This window comes from Lacerta agilis, chromosome 2 (genome assembly GCF_009819535.1).
Source record: "Lacerta agilis isolate rLacAgi1 chromosome 2, rLacAgi1.pri, whole genome shotgun sequence".
NCBI lineage: Eukaryota > Metazoa > Chordata > Lepidosauria > Squamata > Lacertidae > Lacerta > Lacerta agilis.
Genome location: NC_046313.1, coordinates 107656297 through 107670985, shown reverse-complemented (window position 1 = coordinate 107670985; position 14689 = coordinate 107656297). Strand labels below are relative to the sequence as shown.

Below are 14689 nucleotides of genomic sequence, written 5' to 3'. Positions count from 1 at the left end.
TGGGGTTGCAACTGCTTGACTCACATTGACCTCTGGCGCGCTGAAACACTGCTCAGTGCAAACCGATACATGCCTGCTCAGAAGAAAGTTCCAAGTGATTTATGCGCCAGATAAGATAAGGAGCTGTTGGCCCACAAAGGAAACTCCAAAAATCCATAGACTCAGCAGCCCGATCGTGAAGTTACAGGTACCAACTCATGAATCATGGTGGCCAAGCTGCCTCTTTCAAGGAAAGGATGCAGTTGGTGTGCCGTAATGGGCACTGTTTAAAGATAAGGGACTCTCTGCCTACAGGCTAACCATTGAATAGACAGGAGACAAAAGGAAAAGGGAATGAGGAGGGAAGAGAAAAAGTAAGCAGTGGGGCAGCAGCTGCTGCTTCATTGGCTGAGAGATGGAGTTAGGTTTGTCTCCCCACTCGCTATGGCATTGTTGGGGGTGCAGCCTGCCAGCCTGTCACCTGGCTGATGGCAGAGGCCAGAATAATGCCAATTCTATTGTTTTATTGTTTCAATACTAGTACCAATATATTATCTGCAGTGGTATAACTAGGCTGGTGTGGCAACACAGGGTTCAAGCATGAATATCACACATTCAAATATAATTTGAAGCATAAATATCACACATTCAAATATAATTTTCATATTTGTTGAGTAATCAAAAAAATTAAAATCACCGGTTATAAACAGTGAATTAAAAAAAAAAAAGCACTATTAATCCTATGTGAGTATTGAGACGGGGGAGTTTTAATGGAATAAATATGAAAATCTCCAATATTTGAAATCTGTTCAGTTGCAGTGATTTTTTTAGCTCGCCTTTGCCATTCACGAATAAATTGCATTAATGTGATTTTGTGAAATGGGGACTTTTATTGGAGCCTTAATTAAATGAGGATGAATTAACGTGGCCTCATAAAGTAGTAGTTGGAGATAAGAACCAGTTAAGGCTCTTCCTCTAATGTCACAGCCCTCCCAGTCGGAAGGTCAAGCAAGCACTTTTGGAGTCTCTAAACGCTCGGAGACTCCTTCAAAAGCCATGTCCCAACACAGATAGTTCTTTATGTCTTCCATACTGAAATATACTCAGAGTCAAGTGTGAATTTCATGCTCTTTATTCAGCTCATAGTAGCAATGAACGAATCTTCCCCCAAAACGTCTGCTATATATACATTATTTACACAATGGGCCCCATGTGATTGGCTAATTCCAGGCTATTCCTGTAGGCCAATCAGGTTGCGGATTCACTTCCCCCAGAAGCCTGATTGGCTGCTCCTGCAGGCCAATCAGTTGGTTATTCACTTCATCCAGGAGCCTGATTGGCTGCTCTTGCAGGCCAATCAGGTCACTGATTCACTTCCACCTGGAGCTGGATTGGGTGGCTCCTGCAGACCAATCAGACTGCTGCATTCTGGATCCTATTGTTCTAGGATTCAGCTCAGTACATAACACATACCAAGCCAGCTTCCCCCTCCTCCCAACCCCTCAAACTTTGCTTACCTTGCAGCCTGGAGGATTCTAAAAAGCCTTTTTCACTATTTCATGACATCTTGGTTGATCCTCATAAAGACACTTTGGTTTGCAGCAAGCTAATTTTTACACGGAGTGGGCCCGCTAAAATTAATGGACCTAAAATAGTCAAGACTGGAACCCCAAATGGTGCAGGGAACGGCACCTACATCACCTACATCAGCCACCGCGGACAGACAGAAGCTCTTTGCACCCCTCTGATGTGCTCCTAACAAGTGGAAAGGATGGCAGGGGCGGCCCATGCGTGAGGCAAGGCAAAGCCATTTGCCTCAGGCAGCAGATCCGCCCACCGCCTCACGCCCGCCATTGTGCCTCTGCCAGCCCCACTGGGGCTTCCCGCACCACTGACACATTGCCCTTGCCAATGTGCCCTGTGGCATTGCGGTGGCAGTGTGGCCATAACCACAGGTGAGGGTTGCAGCGACAGGGCTGGCAGCAGCAGGGGCGCAATGGTGGGGGCAGCGAGGTGGCAGTATGAAGAACCAAATATTTGGGGGTGTGGTCATCAGGGCGTTTTGCCTACAGTGGCCAAATGTCTCAGGACAGGCCTGAGAGGGTGGGCATCTAATCCTGGCATCCATTGAAACGTGTGCATGTTTAGGAGGGGTGTTTAATGTAGGAGAGGCTGAGCCAGTGGAAATAGGTAGCAGGCAGGAGGAGCACTGTAGGTTTTCGAGGGGTGCTTTGTGGAGGCCTTCTGTGGGCAACCGCGGGCACCAACTTTGCAACCCTAGCTCTAGTATTAGCCAATGGCCGTTGCGTTATTTGGGCCGACAGCCACTGAAAGAGCGATTCCCACAGAAGCTTCCCTGCCGCAGACTGTGAAAGCACATTGAGCAAGCGGCTGAGGAACCTCAGGGTGGCCTTGGAGTGGGGAGTGGTAGTGGGATGCGAGCATTGCATGATCTCCTACCCAAGTTCACCCACACCCACAGAGCCAGCCAGCCCAGCTGCTAGCTGGACTTGACATCACACGTAGAGGAAGTCCAAGTTCTACCACGGAAATCAGCCAGACTCAAGTCTAAACAAATGAGCAATGACAGATTTCCCCGTAGGTTACGCTGGGGCCACATCAGGAAGGCCTTCCCAGCAACGCGGAAGATGATTTACTCTGGAGCCGGCCTACAGAAACCAAAAAAGATTTGTTGCGAAACCTGGCCAGAATCAGCAGCATTCCATTGTCTACAAGGAATTGCTGATTGAGATAACTGATATTCATGCATTAAGAAGGACGGATTGCATTACTTCATATTTTGCAAGGTTAGGGTAGGATTCGTTCATATAGTTTCCTTGGGGCTGTGCCCCTGTTCGCTCTGCTCACCCCGCTCTGCCATTCTCCCTACATAGAGCTTCCCCTTCCCAGCCTGTGCAACTATGAAGCTTGCTTTTCACCTTCCCAACCCATTTCTTTATGCAAACCCAGGACTGTGATGTAAGCCCTCCAGTGGGGGCTGCGTGATGACAGCCTTACGTTTTTATTTATATAGGAAGATAAGCGCCATGGCGCACCTGTAGCAGCAAAACCGGGTGCCTTCATCTGCCTCAGCTGCAACCAAACATGTCTCACCTGCATCATCCAAAGGCTGACCTCAGACTGTCTCCTGAGACAGATGGATGCCAGCCAGGAGGATACTGAATTTTGTACCATTTTGGCTTAATATTAATTTGCCATATGGTAGGCTCATAAACCTCCTGTCAGGGAAAGAGGGACTACTCAGGAGGAGCAGGGGGAGAGAGAGGAGCAAGCTAGAGTTGGGAGGGAAGATAGCGATTCCTCCAGGGAAGGGGGGTCACTGGGCTATAGAGAACAGCCACCCATAATCTCCACAGATTCATCTTCCTCCTCCAGCCCCCGTCAGGAAATGTCTCCGGAAGAGAGGGAGATGCCAGGGCTGGGGATGACAGAGCAGAGACACAGCACCGTCAGTCACAGACAGGAAGATGAGCCGGGGGGGGGGGAGACGCAGACGTCATTTTAGGGTGCCGAGCCGTTGGTTGAGTTGGCAGGCTCATGAAAGCCCGCCACTCCAAGAAACTGAAACTGACTGAGCAGTCATGGCTGCAGAGACTCTGTAATTACATCATGGACAATAAATAGTTTTAGCTTACCTAAAGGCTTGTCTGAAGAAGTGTGCATGCACACGAAAGCTCATACCAAGAACAAACACAGTTGGTCTCTAAGGTGCTACTGAAAAGATTTTCTATTTTGTTTCGACTAAAGGCTTGTCGTTACTCATGAGCAACATCCAAGGGAAGGAGCAATCCCTGACACCTCCATTTATGGCATTTGTGCATACGGCCTGCTCAGACTGACATTGCTTCCAGGGTCTTGAGAGGACATTTCTCCCACTATCTGATTTTAATTAACCAATCTTTTTCCGAATAATATACAGTGGTACCTCTGGTTACGTACTTAATTCGTTCCGGAGGTCCGTTCTTAACCTGAAACTGTTCTTAACCTGAAGCACCACTTTAGCTAATGGGACCTCCCGCTGCCGCTGCGCCGCCAGAGCACAATTTCTGTTCTTATCCTGAAGCAAAGTTCTTAACCTGAAGCGTTATTTCTGGGTTAGCGGAGTCTGTAACCTGAAGCGTATGTAACCCGAGGTACCACTGTACCACTGTGATTGAGTCGAGGAGTTCCTGCACGCAGGGCATGTGCTTTTACTACAAAACCTTAGCCCCAAAGAAGCGCTGGGGCTCAAAGCAGCAGCCTGGAAAACCCTGTCCACAATTGTACAGTGGCGGCATATTACCAGTAAGGAGGGGAGGAAAATTAGGAGACACTAATAATTGGGAAGGTGGGGGGATGCTACTATTATGCAACATCTTAATTCTGAGGATGTTACAGTTATGTAATTGTGGTTCCTTACATCACTTTTCTGTGGAAGAGTAAGTTCTCAGGCACTGATCATTAAAAAAATAAAAAAGGAGTACATTGCTTACCTCCTTTTATCATTCAAACTGTATATATTAGTTCAGTGGTTCACAAACTTTTTCTGCCATGGACCACTTGAAAATTTCTGAAGGTCTTGGCAGACCACTTAATGGTTTTCCTTCCTGTTGTAGCGACTGAAATGTATCGTGCTAGACAATGTGTGGTTTTGAATTGTATGTTTGCAGACACGCTAAGGACCACCCGAATGAGGTTTGCAAATTACTTACGGTCTGCAGACTACGGTTGGGGAACTCCTGTGCTAAGGTCCACAACTGCTTCCAGTTCACACCACCCTTTCTCCACACACAGATGTTGAAGTAAACTCACAGCGCTTGTAGCCAGCTGCGTAAACCACACACAGCCCTGCGAGATGAGTCTGCCGGTTTCTGTGCCTATTCTGTGACCCTTCTGGGCCAGCTTTTAAGAAAGGTCTGTGTGTGGTTTAATTGGGTGCAGAATTTACCTTCTTGAGAATACCCATTTCTAAGAAAGCAAGTTTTTCGTTCTCGTGGTTATGAAGATAATCGATACTGTAAGTCCCAATAAGTCCTAGAGGGGCAGGACGAGAGTTGGCAGAAGGAGCTCAAGAAGTTGCCAGCTGATGACTCTGGAAGAGGGTCCAGGAGGGTATAGAATTATAGAACTGAAGAGTTTGGATTTATTACATTTACTGTATATCCCACCTTTCCTCCAAGGAGCAAAGGGCAGGGGCGTACAAGGGGGGCGGAGGGGGCGATCCGCCCCGGGCACCGGGGGGGGGTGACAAGATGGCCCGCTGCCTCCCCCCAGCTGTAGAGCGGCCGAGGGTGCGCACGCAGCATCCATAGGGGCTGCCTCTCGCACGGCGACCGTGTGGACTGCGCACACACGGCTGGGGGGTTGACCCCGCCCCGGGTGCTGGAGAGGGTTCCTCTGCCACTGGCTCAGGGTGATGTACATGGCCTGCTCCCTCTGTCTGTTTTATCCTCACAACAACCCTTTGAGGTAGACCAGGTTGAGAGACTGGCCCCAATGTCCGTATCCCAGCCTGTGGATTTTGCAAAGGAAGTGGTTTTTCACTGTGGAATTGCATTTATATATAGACTTGTCTTGTCACTTGTTTTTGCATGTGATAATGCTTTTGATATTTTTATACATGTATTATTTTGTGGAGATTTTTACGTGAACTTGTCTTTATACAAGGAATCGAGGGTTGGTTTTTCCACACGTTTATTTTGTTTACTGTTGATGTCTTTACAACGAAACCCTTTTAATGGGAAGCGATGGGCTCAATCAACACAATTATTCATAATCGAAAAGGACGCCAAGGGCCATCTAGTCCAACCCCCTGCAATGCAGGAATCTTTTGCCCAACCTGGGGCTCGAACCCACGACCCTGAGATTGAGCGTCTCATGCTCCACCGGCTGAGCTATCCCTGCTGTCATGCCATGCATCGTTTGGCTCTGGGAGTGCTATTCACACACATAGTACAACTTCTGCTCGCAACACTCGTCTTCCCACAGGACTCCTTCCTCTGTGCCTGTCCCTGCCCCACAGTTTCCCCATAGGGGATCGTTCGGTTCCCCTTCCCGCCAGCTCTGAGGCTCCTCCACGGCGCTCCCATTGGCCCAAACCCAGTAGCCCCACAGCCCATGGCGGTGCAACCCCAGCCAAGCCATCAGACCCTGCTGGAGCGCGACCCTCCCAGCCAGAATCCGGCCTCTGGCGTGGCAGGCAGCCAGAGCTTCGAACCAGGTGCGGTTTTCCTGAATGACGACAGGGCTTTGATCCTGCAGGGGTCCCACTAACAGGAAACAGAAAGAGAGAAGAGGCATCAGAGGCACAATTTCCGCACCCCTTTATTTCCCCTCTTCAGCTGTGGGTGTGATTGTTTCCAAAAGTCCTACAGATGCTGAGCCATGAGGCTGCTCTTCAAAATCAGAGAGGATCCCTTGTGAAGGGTGCCAACATGAACACCCACCACCCTTGGGCAGTGACCGGGTCTCACCGCCATGGAAGCCCACCTTGGTTCCCCCGGCACTCGCACCTTCTTTGGCCCTCCCACCCCAATTCCCCTCTGGCCGAGAGCTGACTTGGCAGCAGCTCCCAGAGCTCAGAAGTTGCTTCATTTAAAAACCCCCCACAATATCCCAGAGCGCCCAATGCAGCATTGGAGCCGGGGATTCTGGGAAATGAAGATGGCAGGCTTGCTTTCCATACCCAGCCAACGCCTCCAGGACTAGGTAGGTCATAACTAGTGACAGGACAGATCCTGAAGTTGAGGCCAAAGGAAGTACTTTGGCCACCTCATGAGAAGAGAAGACTCCCTGGAAAAGACCCTGGTGTTGGGAAAGATGGAGGGCACAAGGAGAAGGGGACGACAGAGGATGAGATGGTTGGACAGTGTTCTCGAAGCTACTAACATGAGTTTGGCCAAACTGCGGGAGACAGTGAAGGATAGGTGTGCATGGGGTCACGAAGAGTCGGACACAACTGAACAACTGAACAACAACAACAACAACAACAACAACAACAAGTGAAACCTCACATGGCTACAGACTCGGGCTGTTCTTCCTCGATACTGAACAACACGCAGGGTGTTGAGATGTTGACATTTCTCCAGAATCTGCATGGTAGCTGCCAAGTGGGCCATCAGCCTTGGCTGCATGAATGGCTTTGACCAGGGAGGGAGGGACAGATGGATAGGCTATGGGGAGATGTTTAGTGTATGTTTGCATAGCCTGCAACATGTTGAGTCCCCAAACTGGGACATGCATCCTCTCGTCCGTGCGCCAGCACAAGTCACGTGACCTGCACAAGGTCACAAAGCCCAAAAGACATACTTTTTCCAGGGCTATGCTCTCACTGTGCCCAAAAATGCAAATTGTGCCGCATCGTGTGAGATTGTGGCCCCTCCAAAAAAATCACTTTTGCGGGGGCGAGATCTCGGCATAACAATATGGTGCCTAAAACGGCCGCCATGCTCTTGCGTGGGAAAAACAGGGTGTCCCGTTTTTCCCCCAGGACACTTGAGGGGGTATGTGTTTGTAGAAACTAGCTTATTGCACAAAGGAAAAAAGTCGCTTCACAAACTTTTCCCCCAGAAGGAAATGTGGCCGTCGGAGTGAAAATCCCCCCCTCCCCTCCATCCTGTCACAAAGCTTCTGTCTCCAGGATGTACCTTTTGTTAAATTGGAAGCAGAGAAAGTTGTCAGCTCTGTGTCTCTGGTCTCTTGCTCAGGCCTGTGTTGGGTTGAGGAGAGATCCTGAACTGCAGTGGGAGAAGGGAGCTCGTTCCCATCAGTAGTTGCAGGGGCATCCCCTAAGGAGACAAGATACCCAATTATTTTGCATTTGGACTCAGATCAGCCCCAGCCATCAGGCATGATGGTCAGAGGCAATGGGACTTGTATTCTGGCTACATCTGGAGTTCCACAATTTCCATGTGAAAAGGTGGAACTGGGAAACTGAGCCCAGAGCTTAGGCTGCACAGCTATCTGGGATTAAGAAGAGCCCGTCTGGTCCAGAACCCTTTTTTCACAGCAGCCAACCAGATGCCCAAAGGGAAGCATATGGTATTACTGGCGAGTAGGACTCTTGTATCTGTATCTGGATTACTGATAGGAAGGCAATATGTGACCTTAACCAAATATCAAGAACCAGGCCTCTGGTCCTCACCATCGTTGGATCCAGCTGAGAACCGCTTACTTGTCACAGGTATCCAGGAATCTGAAGCTGATCCACTTGCTGTGGGAAGGGAAGTTGCTAGGAGGAGAGATTTCAAGAATTAGTCCCACCGCCATTCACTACCTTCCTCCCCCCCCAAAAAAAAAAATATTATAGGGCTGTAACTAGACACAAACAGCTTTGTGAGTGTTTGCGTTGTGGGGGAAGTCGAGTTGAATTCTTGACTTTAGAAAGCCACATTCTGGGACCTGTGTAAATTATGCAAAGGAGCTGGATTTGCATCGACCGGTTTTGCAGAATTTGTTTGGCTTCTGGCATTCAGGGGATAGAGTAAACCTCTTGTGTTTTGTCACTGCTATAGGAATTTTAAGGTCTTATATATATAAAATAAATGTTCATAACTATACAAGGCAAACACATACATAAATAAATATATAAACTACATGTCTGGAAACAGTACAGGAAAACAGTCCTAAAGCCATTTTGACTCTTCCAGTGACCTCAGATATTTCTCTGCAAGGAGGAAAGAAATGGAAAAGCCTCCCTATTGTCTCTTTGTTCACAAATCTTGCCTTAAGGGTGTGTCTGTGTATGAATAAGGTGAGCCTGTGACCTGAATTCAGGAATTAAGTAGTTATCATCACAAAAGAGTGGCCAAATGGCCCAGGTAATGCAATCAGTGATCCATTATCAGGTATCCTGGCAGACAGGAGAAAAACAACACACTCACATTTCTGCTGTAGACCGCCCCTTCTGTGATTTATGTATGATGCATTGGGGGTGGTCTTGAGCTACAGGGAAGGCAATTTCAAATGTCTATATAAGAGTTTCCACACCACTGTTCTGGGTTCCTCCTCCCTCCTATGTGTGGGAGGAGCACCCTGTTGCAACAGCTTTAATAAAGATCAGGCTTACTAGCTGCTTTGCTTTTCTCAATATTCTCTGGTTGGCCTCTGCTATTTTCTCCTGCCGATAGAGAACCTGCATAAGGACTCGATACGGGCTCTTTGGTAACCCATGAGGGAAAAGGAGCAGGTTTTTTCTTATCTTCTTCTTCTTTGGCGATTACTCGTAGCTGAGTAAGATTGTCTTCCATAAACACAGTTTTAACAATGAGTCCGTAAGTGACTGTGGAGGCCAATTCTGGATCCACACATCCTTTCACAGGGGGACATTGGTTTCCGGGCGGGAATTGATCATGGTGTGGATTTGCCAAGCGTGCCTTCCTCTTAGCACGTTTCTCCCTTGCGTCCTGAGTTCGAGTGTCTTCAAAGCCCATGACACCTTTGGTAAAGGCTGTTCTCCAATTGGAGCGCTCGCAGGCCAGTGTTTCCCAATTGTTGGTGTTTATACTACATTTTTTACAATTTGCCTTGAGACAGTCTTTAAACCTCTTTTGTTGACCATCAGCATTATGCTTTCCATTTTTAAGTTCGGAATAGAGTAGTTGCTTTGCAAGACAATAATCAGGCATCTGCACAACATGACCAGTCCTTTAGCTTTTTTTTTTCTTATAACATCACTCTTTTCCAACCCCCTTCTTCACTCTTCATGCTGTCCGGGGGAAAAACAACTCACCATTGTTGGATCCGGCTGAGAACCGCTTACTTGTCACAGGTATCCAGGAATCTGAAGCTGAGCCACTTGCCGTGGGAAGGGAAGTTGCTAGGAGGAGAGATTTCAAGAATTAGTCCCACCGCCATTCACTACCTTCCTCCCCCCCCCCCCCAAAAAAATATTATAGGGCTGTAACTAGACACAAACAGCTTTGTGAGTGTTTGCGTTGTGGGGGAAGTCGAGTTGAATTCTTGACTTTAGAAAGCCACATTCTGGGACCTGTGTAAATTATGCAAAGGAGCTGGATTTGCATCAACCGGTTTTGCAGAATTTGTTTGGCTTCTGGCATTCAGGGGATAGAGTAAATAAACCCCAAGGCCGCAAGAAACCCTGGCTGTAATCTAAACTTGATGCTAAGTCTCTCATTAATATTCTTGCATAAAAATATGTTCTCTCCCTATTCTCTCAAACACACACCCCCGTGCGACACACACACCCCCAATCTGTTCTGGCTGTTTCCCACAACCCCGTGGAGCAGATTCGGGAAGGGTGCAAGGGGTGGAGAAGGGGGGAAATTCTTGTTGGGCAAGCAGAAATCGTTGCGCCGAAGGGACAGAACAGTTGAATACCTCCCATGATGTGGAAGCACTCTGAGCCACAATATCAATACTGTCAACCATGGTTCTTGGTTGTGTGGTGTGCCAGTGTGGTGTAGTGGTTAAGAGCGGTAGACACGTAATCTGGTGAACCGGGTTCGCGTCTCCACTCCTCCACATGCAGCTGCTGGGTGACCTTGGGCTAGTCACACTTCTCTGAAGTCTCTCAGCCCCACTCACCTCACAGAGTGTTTGTTGTGGGGGAGGAAGGGAAAGGAGATAGTGAGCCGCTTTGAGACTCCTTCGGGTAGTGAAAAGCGGGATATCAAATCCAAACTCTTCTTCTCTTCTTCTTCTTGCTCTGTGTATACATCAGGGGTGGGAAACCCGTGAACCTTCTCACGTTGTTGAACTACAACTCCCACCATCCCTAACTTGTGACAGGGATGATGGGAGTTGGGATCCAACAATATCTGCTGCCAGGCTGTAGGTTCCCCATCCCTGGAGTAAGGGATATGGCTTCCTACTTGTGCCCACCTCACTCCAGGAAGCCCTATGAGGCGCAGAGACCGTTTCCCTCAGTGTTGAAACTGAGGGTGTTTCACCGGCCTGCAATTTGAGATTTTCTTAGATTCCATTGATACCTAGATGTGTGGCAATCTTGTACGCAGCTCTGATTCTGACCATTGCTGATAGATATGTCCCCTTTTAAATCACAGGGTGAATATTTCAGTCTGGTGCAGGAGCTGGGCAATGAGAGCTTATGCGGTTGTGGTAAATGGTTCCAGATTAGGCTCAGGGAGACATGGGCATTATGTGGCCTTGGGACGGTCATGTACTCTCGGCCTAAGCCACCTCAAAGGATAATTCGGGGGATGAGATCCTTGGACGCGGTCATCCAGTGGTCTGACTCGGTATAGGTCAGCTTCCTGCGTTCCTAATATAGTAGAGGACTGGGCAATATGGAACAACACAATCAAGAGGCAAACTAATAGCAATGAGGGGCTGGATAGACACCTGCTTTTCTTGAAATAACATTTGATTGTTTGCTTGCTTTATAAAAATATTTGTATATGCTATATCATCAAATATAAATACATCGAAGTAGTTTGCAGCAACAAAACCATGAAATGGTTAAAAGCAGACATCAATTAAATGTTGTAGAATAACAATAGGAAGTGGATAGCTCAGTTGGTTTACAAGAACAACAACAATACCCTGCCCATCTGGCTAGGTTTCCTCAGCCACTCTGTGCGGCTTCCAGCACATATGGTTAGTTCATGGTGCTGATAACATCAAGGTTTCAGGTTTGATCCCCCTAAGGGACAGCTGCATATTCCTGCATTGCAGGGGGTTGGACTAGATCAGGGGTCCTCAAACTAAGGCCCGGGGGCCGGGTGTGGCCGAATCGCCTTCTAAATCCGGCCTGCGGACGGTCTGGGAATCAGTGTGTTTTTACATGTGTAGAATGTGTCCTTTTATTTGAAATGCATCTCTGGGTCATTTGTGGGGCCTGCCCTGGTGTTTTCACATGAGTAGAATGTGTCCTTTTATTTAAAATGCATCTCTGGGTTATTTGTGGGGCCTGCCTGGTGTTTTTACATGAGTAGAATGTGTCCTTTTATTTAAAATGCATCTCTGGGTTATTTGTGGGGCCTGCCTGGTGTTTTTACATGAGTAGAATGTGTCCTTTTATTTAAAATGCATCTCTGGGTTATTTGTGGGGCCTGCCTGGTGTTTTTACATGAGTAGAATGTGTCCTTTTATTTAAAATGCATCTCTGGGTTATTTGTGGGGCCTGCCTGGTGTTTTTACATGAGTAGAATGTGTCCTTTTATTTGAAATGCATCTCTGGGTTATTTGTGGGGCCTGCCTGGTGTTTTTACATGAGTAGAATGTGTCCTTTTATTTAAAATGCATCTCTGGGTTATTTGTGGAGCCTGCCTGGTGTTTTTACATGAGTAGAATGTGTCCTTTTATTTGAAATGCATCTCTGGGTTATTTGTGGGGCCTGCCCTGGTGTTTTCACATGAGTAGAATGTGTCCTTTTATTTGAAATGCATCTCTGGGTTATTTGTGGAGCCTGCCTGGTGTTTTTACATGAGTAGAATGTGTGCTTTTATTTAAAATGCATCTCTGGGTTATTTGTGGGGCCTGCCTGGTGTTTTTACATGAGTAGAATGTGTGCTTTTATTTAAAATGCATCTCTGGGTTATTTGTGGGGCATAGGAATTTGTTCATTTTTTTTTTCAAAATATAGTCCGCCCCCCCCCAAGGTCTGAGGGACAGTGAACTGGCCCTCTGCTGAAAAAGTTTGCTGACCCCTGGACTAGATGATCCTCAGGGCTCTTTCCAACTGTGATTCTATGAGCTTCTGTTAGAATAATAAAAAAAACCTCTAATGTTCAATTGCTCCCCCTAGAGGCAAACGGAGGAATTACCAGGTTTTCACCCACCTGAGTGCCCTTGCACCCACAGAATCTTTCCCTGGCACCTCAAGGGTCCTGTTCCCCACCCCCTCCACCACTTGCTGAAATCAGGCTTGGGAAAAGTCTACTGCTGCAGCCAACGGAAGCAGGTGTCGGGGTGTGCGGCTCCCATAGCCGTTTCTGCCGCCAGCAATACACTTGCAGGACCCCCTCCCCCCAAAAAAGTTGGAGATTCCCAGAGGTTTAGAATACCTACCAGCCACAGTTGACTGCAGGGCAGGAGTCAACACGTCCTTCTGGTCAGGTATGGAGCGGCAGTTTAGCAGGAGTTGGAGAAGAAAAGGAAGAGCACCTGCAGGCCCTGAAAGGCAGAATATAGGAGAGCCTTTTTCGAAGCGATTATTTAACCGCGCTTTGCTTCTCTTATTACTGGGAACTGTAGTTCCCCCCCCCTCAGAACTCCCAGCACCCTTAAACAAATTACAGCTCCCGTTATTCTGAACGGGGGTGTGTGTGTCGTGTTCTTTAAATGCGTGTCGAACGTTCTTTGAACGTGTGGTGTGGATTTAGGTGCTGAGCTTTTCCAGCGACGTAGCCAAAACTGTTAGAGATTTCAGAGTTGCCTACGTGCAGAAATGCAGCTGTCTATCTCCAAGCAATTAGTAGTTGGCAGAAAGCCCAGATCTGCTCTCTCACAGACCCTTAGCAACGACCTGTGATTGGTCAATGAGTTCCTAAAGACTCAGCTTAGTGTGAGAGCTTTGTGGTTAGTGTGGTTAGTGTGTGGTTGGTGTAGAGAACGTGGTCAGTATAGAGAGAGAGAGAGAGACAGAGAGGAAAAGATTTTATGTTTTGTTTCTTTTATTTGTGAAGTCTGTAAATAGTAACTTATGGATGCTAGTTGCTTCATTCAATAAATACTGTATATAGTTATCCAGTGAGTTGCTGAGTTCCTGCGTTGTGCTGTCCAGTCAATTACACAACAGCCAGAAGCTTCCGAAAAAGTCTGCGTCTAACTCTGCGGTGTCCAGGAATACGTTATACTCCTGACACTAAATCTTCAGAAAAACAGGGGTGTTTTTGCGTTGTCACTCGCCACTCACCTTTGCAGCACACGAAAGGATGTTTCTGGAGGCATTTCTCTTGATACCACAGGCTCTCGTTCATAACCGCACAGCTCTCTGAAGTTTTGGATGCTGGGCTCCACTGCGTAAACTTATAGGGGTCACTATTAAGCCAGACCCAGGAGAGGCCTTGGCGGTACAGCCCGATCCAGAACGAGCAATTGGGGCAGAGGGAAGCGGCCTGCTCCATATCCCTGTCGTCCCGGAAACCTGCCAGCCGGCTGCCCTGTCGAAGGCAGTAGCAATGGGCACCGAGCATGGTTTGCGGGTCCTGGATAAGGAAGTATTCGCGGTCTGAGGACAGGAGCGATGCCATGGCGACTGTGTGGAGAAAGAACAAAGAGAAAAGGCACCCAAATATATCCGGCATTGAAAGGACTAGATGAGCCACGGGGTCTTTGCCAACCCCACAGTTCTGTGGTTCTGTTATAAGAAAAAAAAATCTGCCCTTATTCCCTTATGAGGTACACAAGAGCCCTTGTAAAGTCCTTTGCAGGTTCTCCATCGGTAGGAGTAAAAAACAGAGGCCAACCAGAGAATAATTAGAAGCAAAGCAGCTAGTAAGCTTGATATTTATTGTTCTGTTGCAACAGGGTACCTTCCTCACACACAGGTGAGCAGGGAAGAAGAACCCCAAAGGGCTGCCTGTCCTAAAAAAGACATTTCAAAAAATCCCCCCTTGGAGTCCGCCCCACCCCCAGAAACCTCAGACATACATCACAGAAGTGCCGAATCGTGACCCGGCGCTGCAGGTTGTGAACGCTGCGGGTTACGAACATGCCTCCTGCATGGATCACATTCGCAACCCGAGCGTCCACTGTATATCACTCTTACTCTGATACAGGCAGATGA

The 14689-nt window shown here is 47.9% G+C and overlaps 1 protein-coding gene across 1 annotated transcript; it reads right to left on the bottom strand.

The window, feature by feature from the left end:
• Positions 1–5736: 5736 nt before the first annotated feature.
• Positions 5737–14192, bottom strand: LOC117042400 (C-type mannose receptor 2-like). Its single transcript, XM_033141947.1, has 5 exons — positions 13817–14192; positions 12970–13074; positions 9780–9796; positions 7626–7803; positions 5737–6248 (listed from the first exon to the last, which is right to left on the bottom strand). Exons 1-5 carry the CDS (start codon positions 14151–14153, stop codon positions 5917–5919), a joined length of 969 nt encoding a protein of 322 aa, XP_032997838.1. The 5' UTR covers positions 14154–14192; the 3' UTR covers positions 5737–5916.
• Positions 14193–14689: the final 497 nt, after the last annotated feature.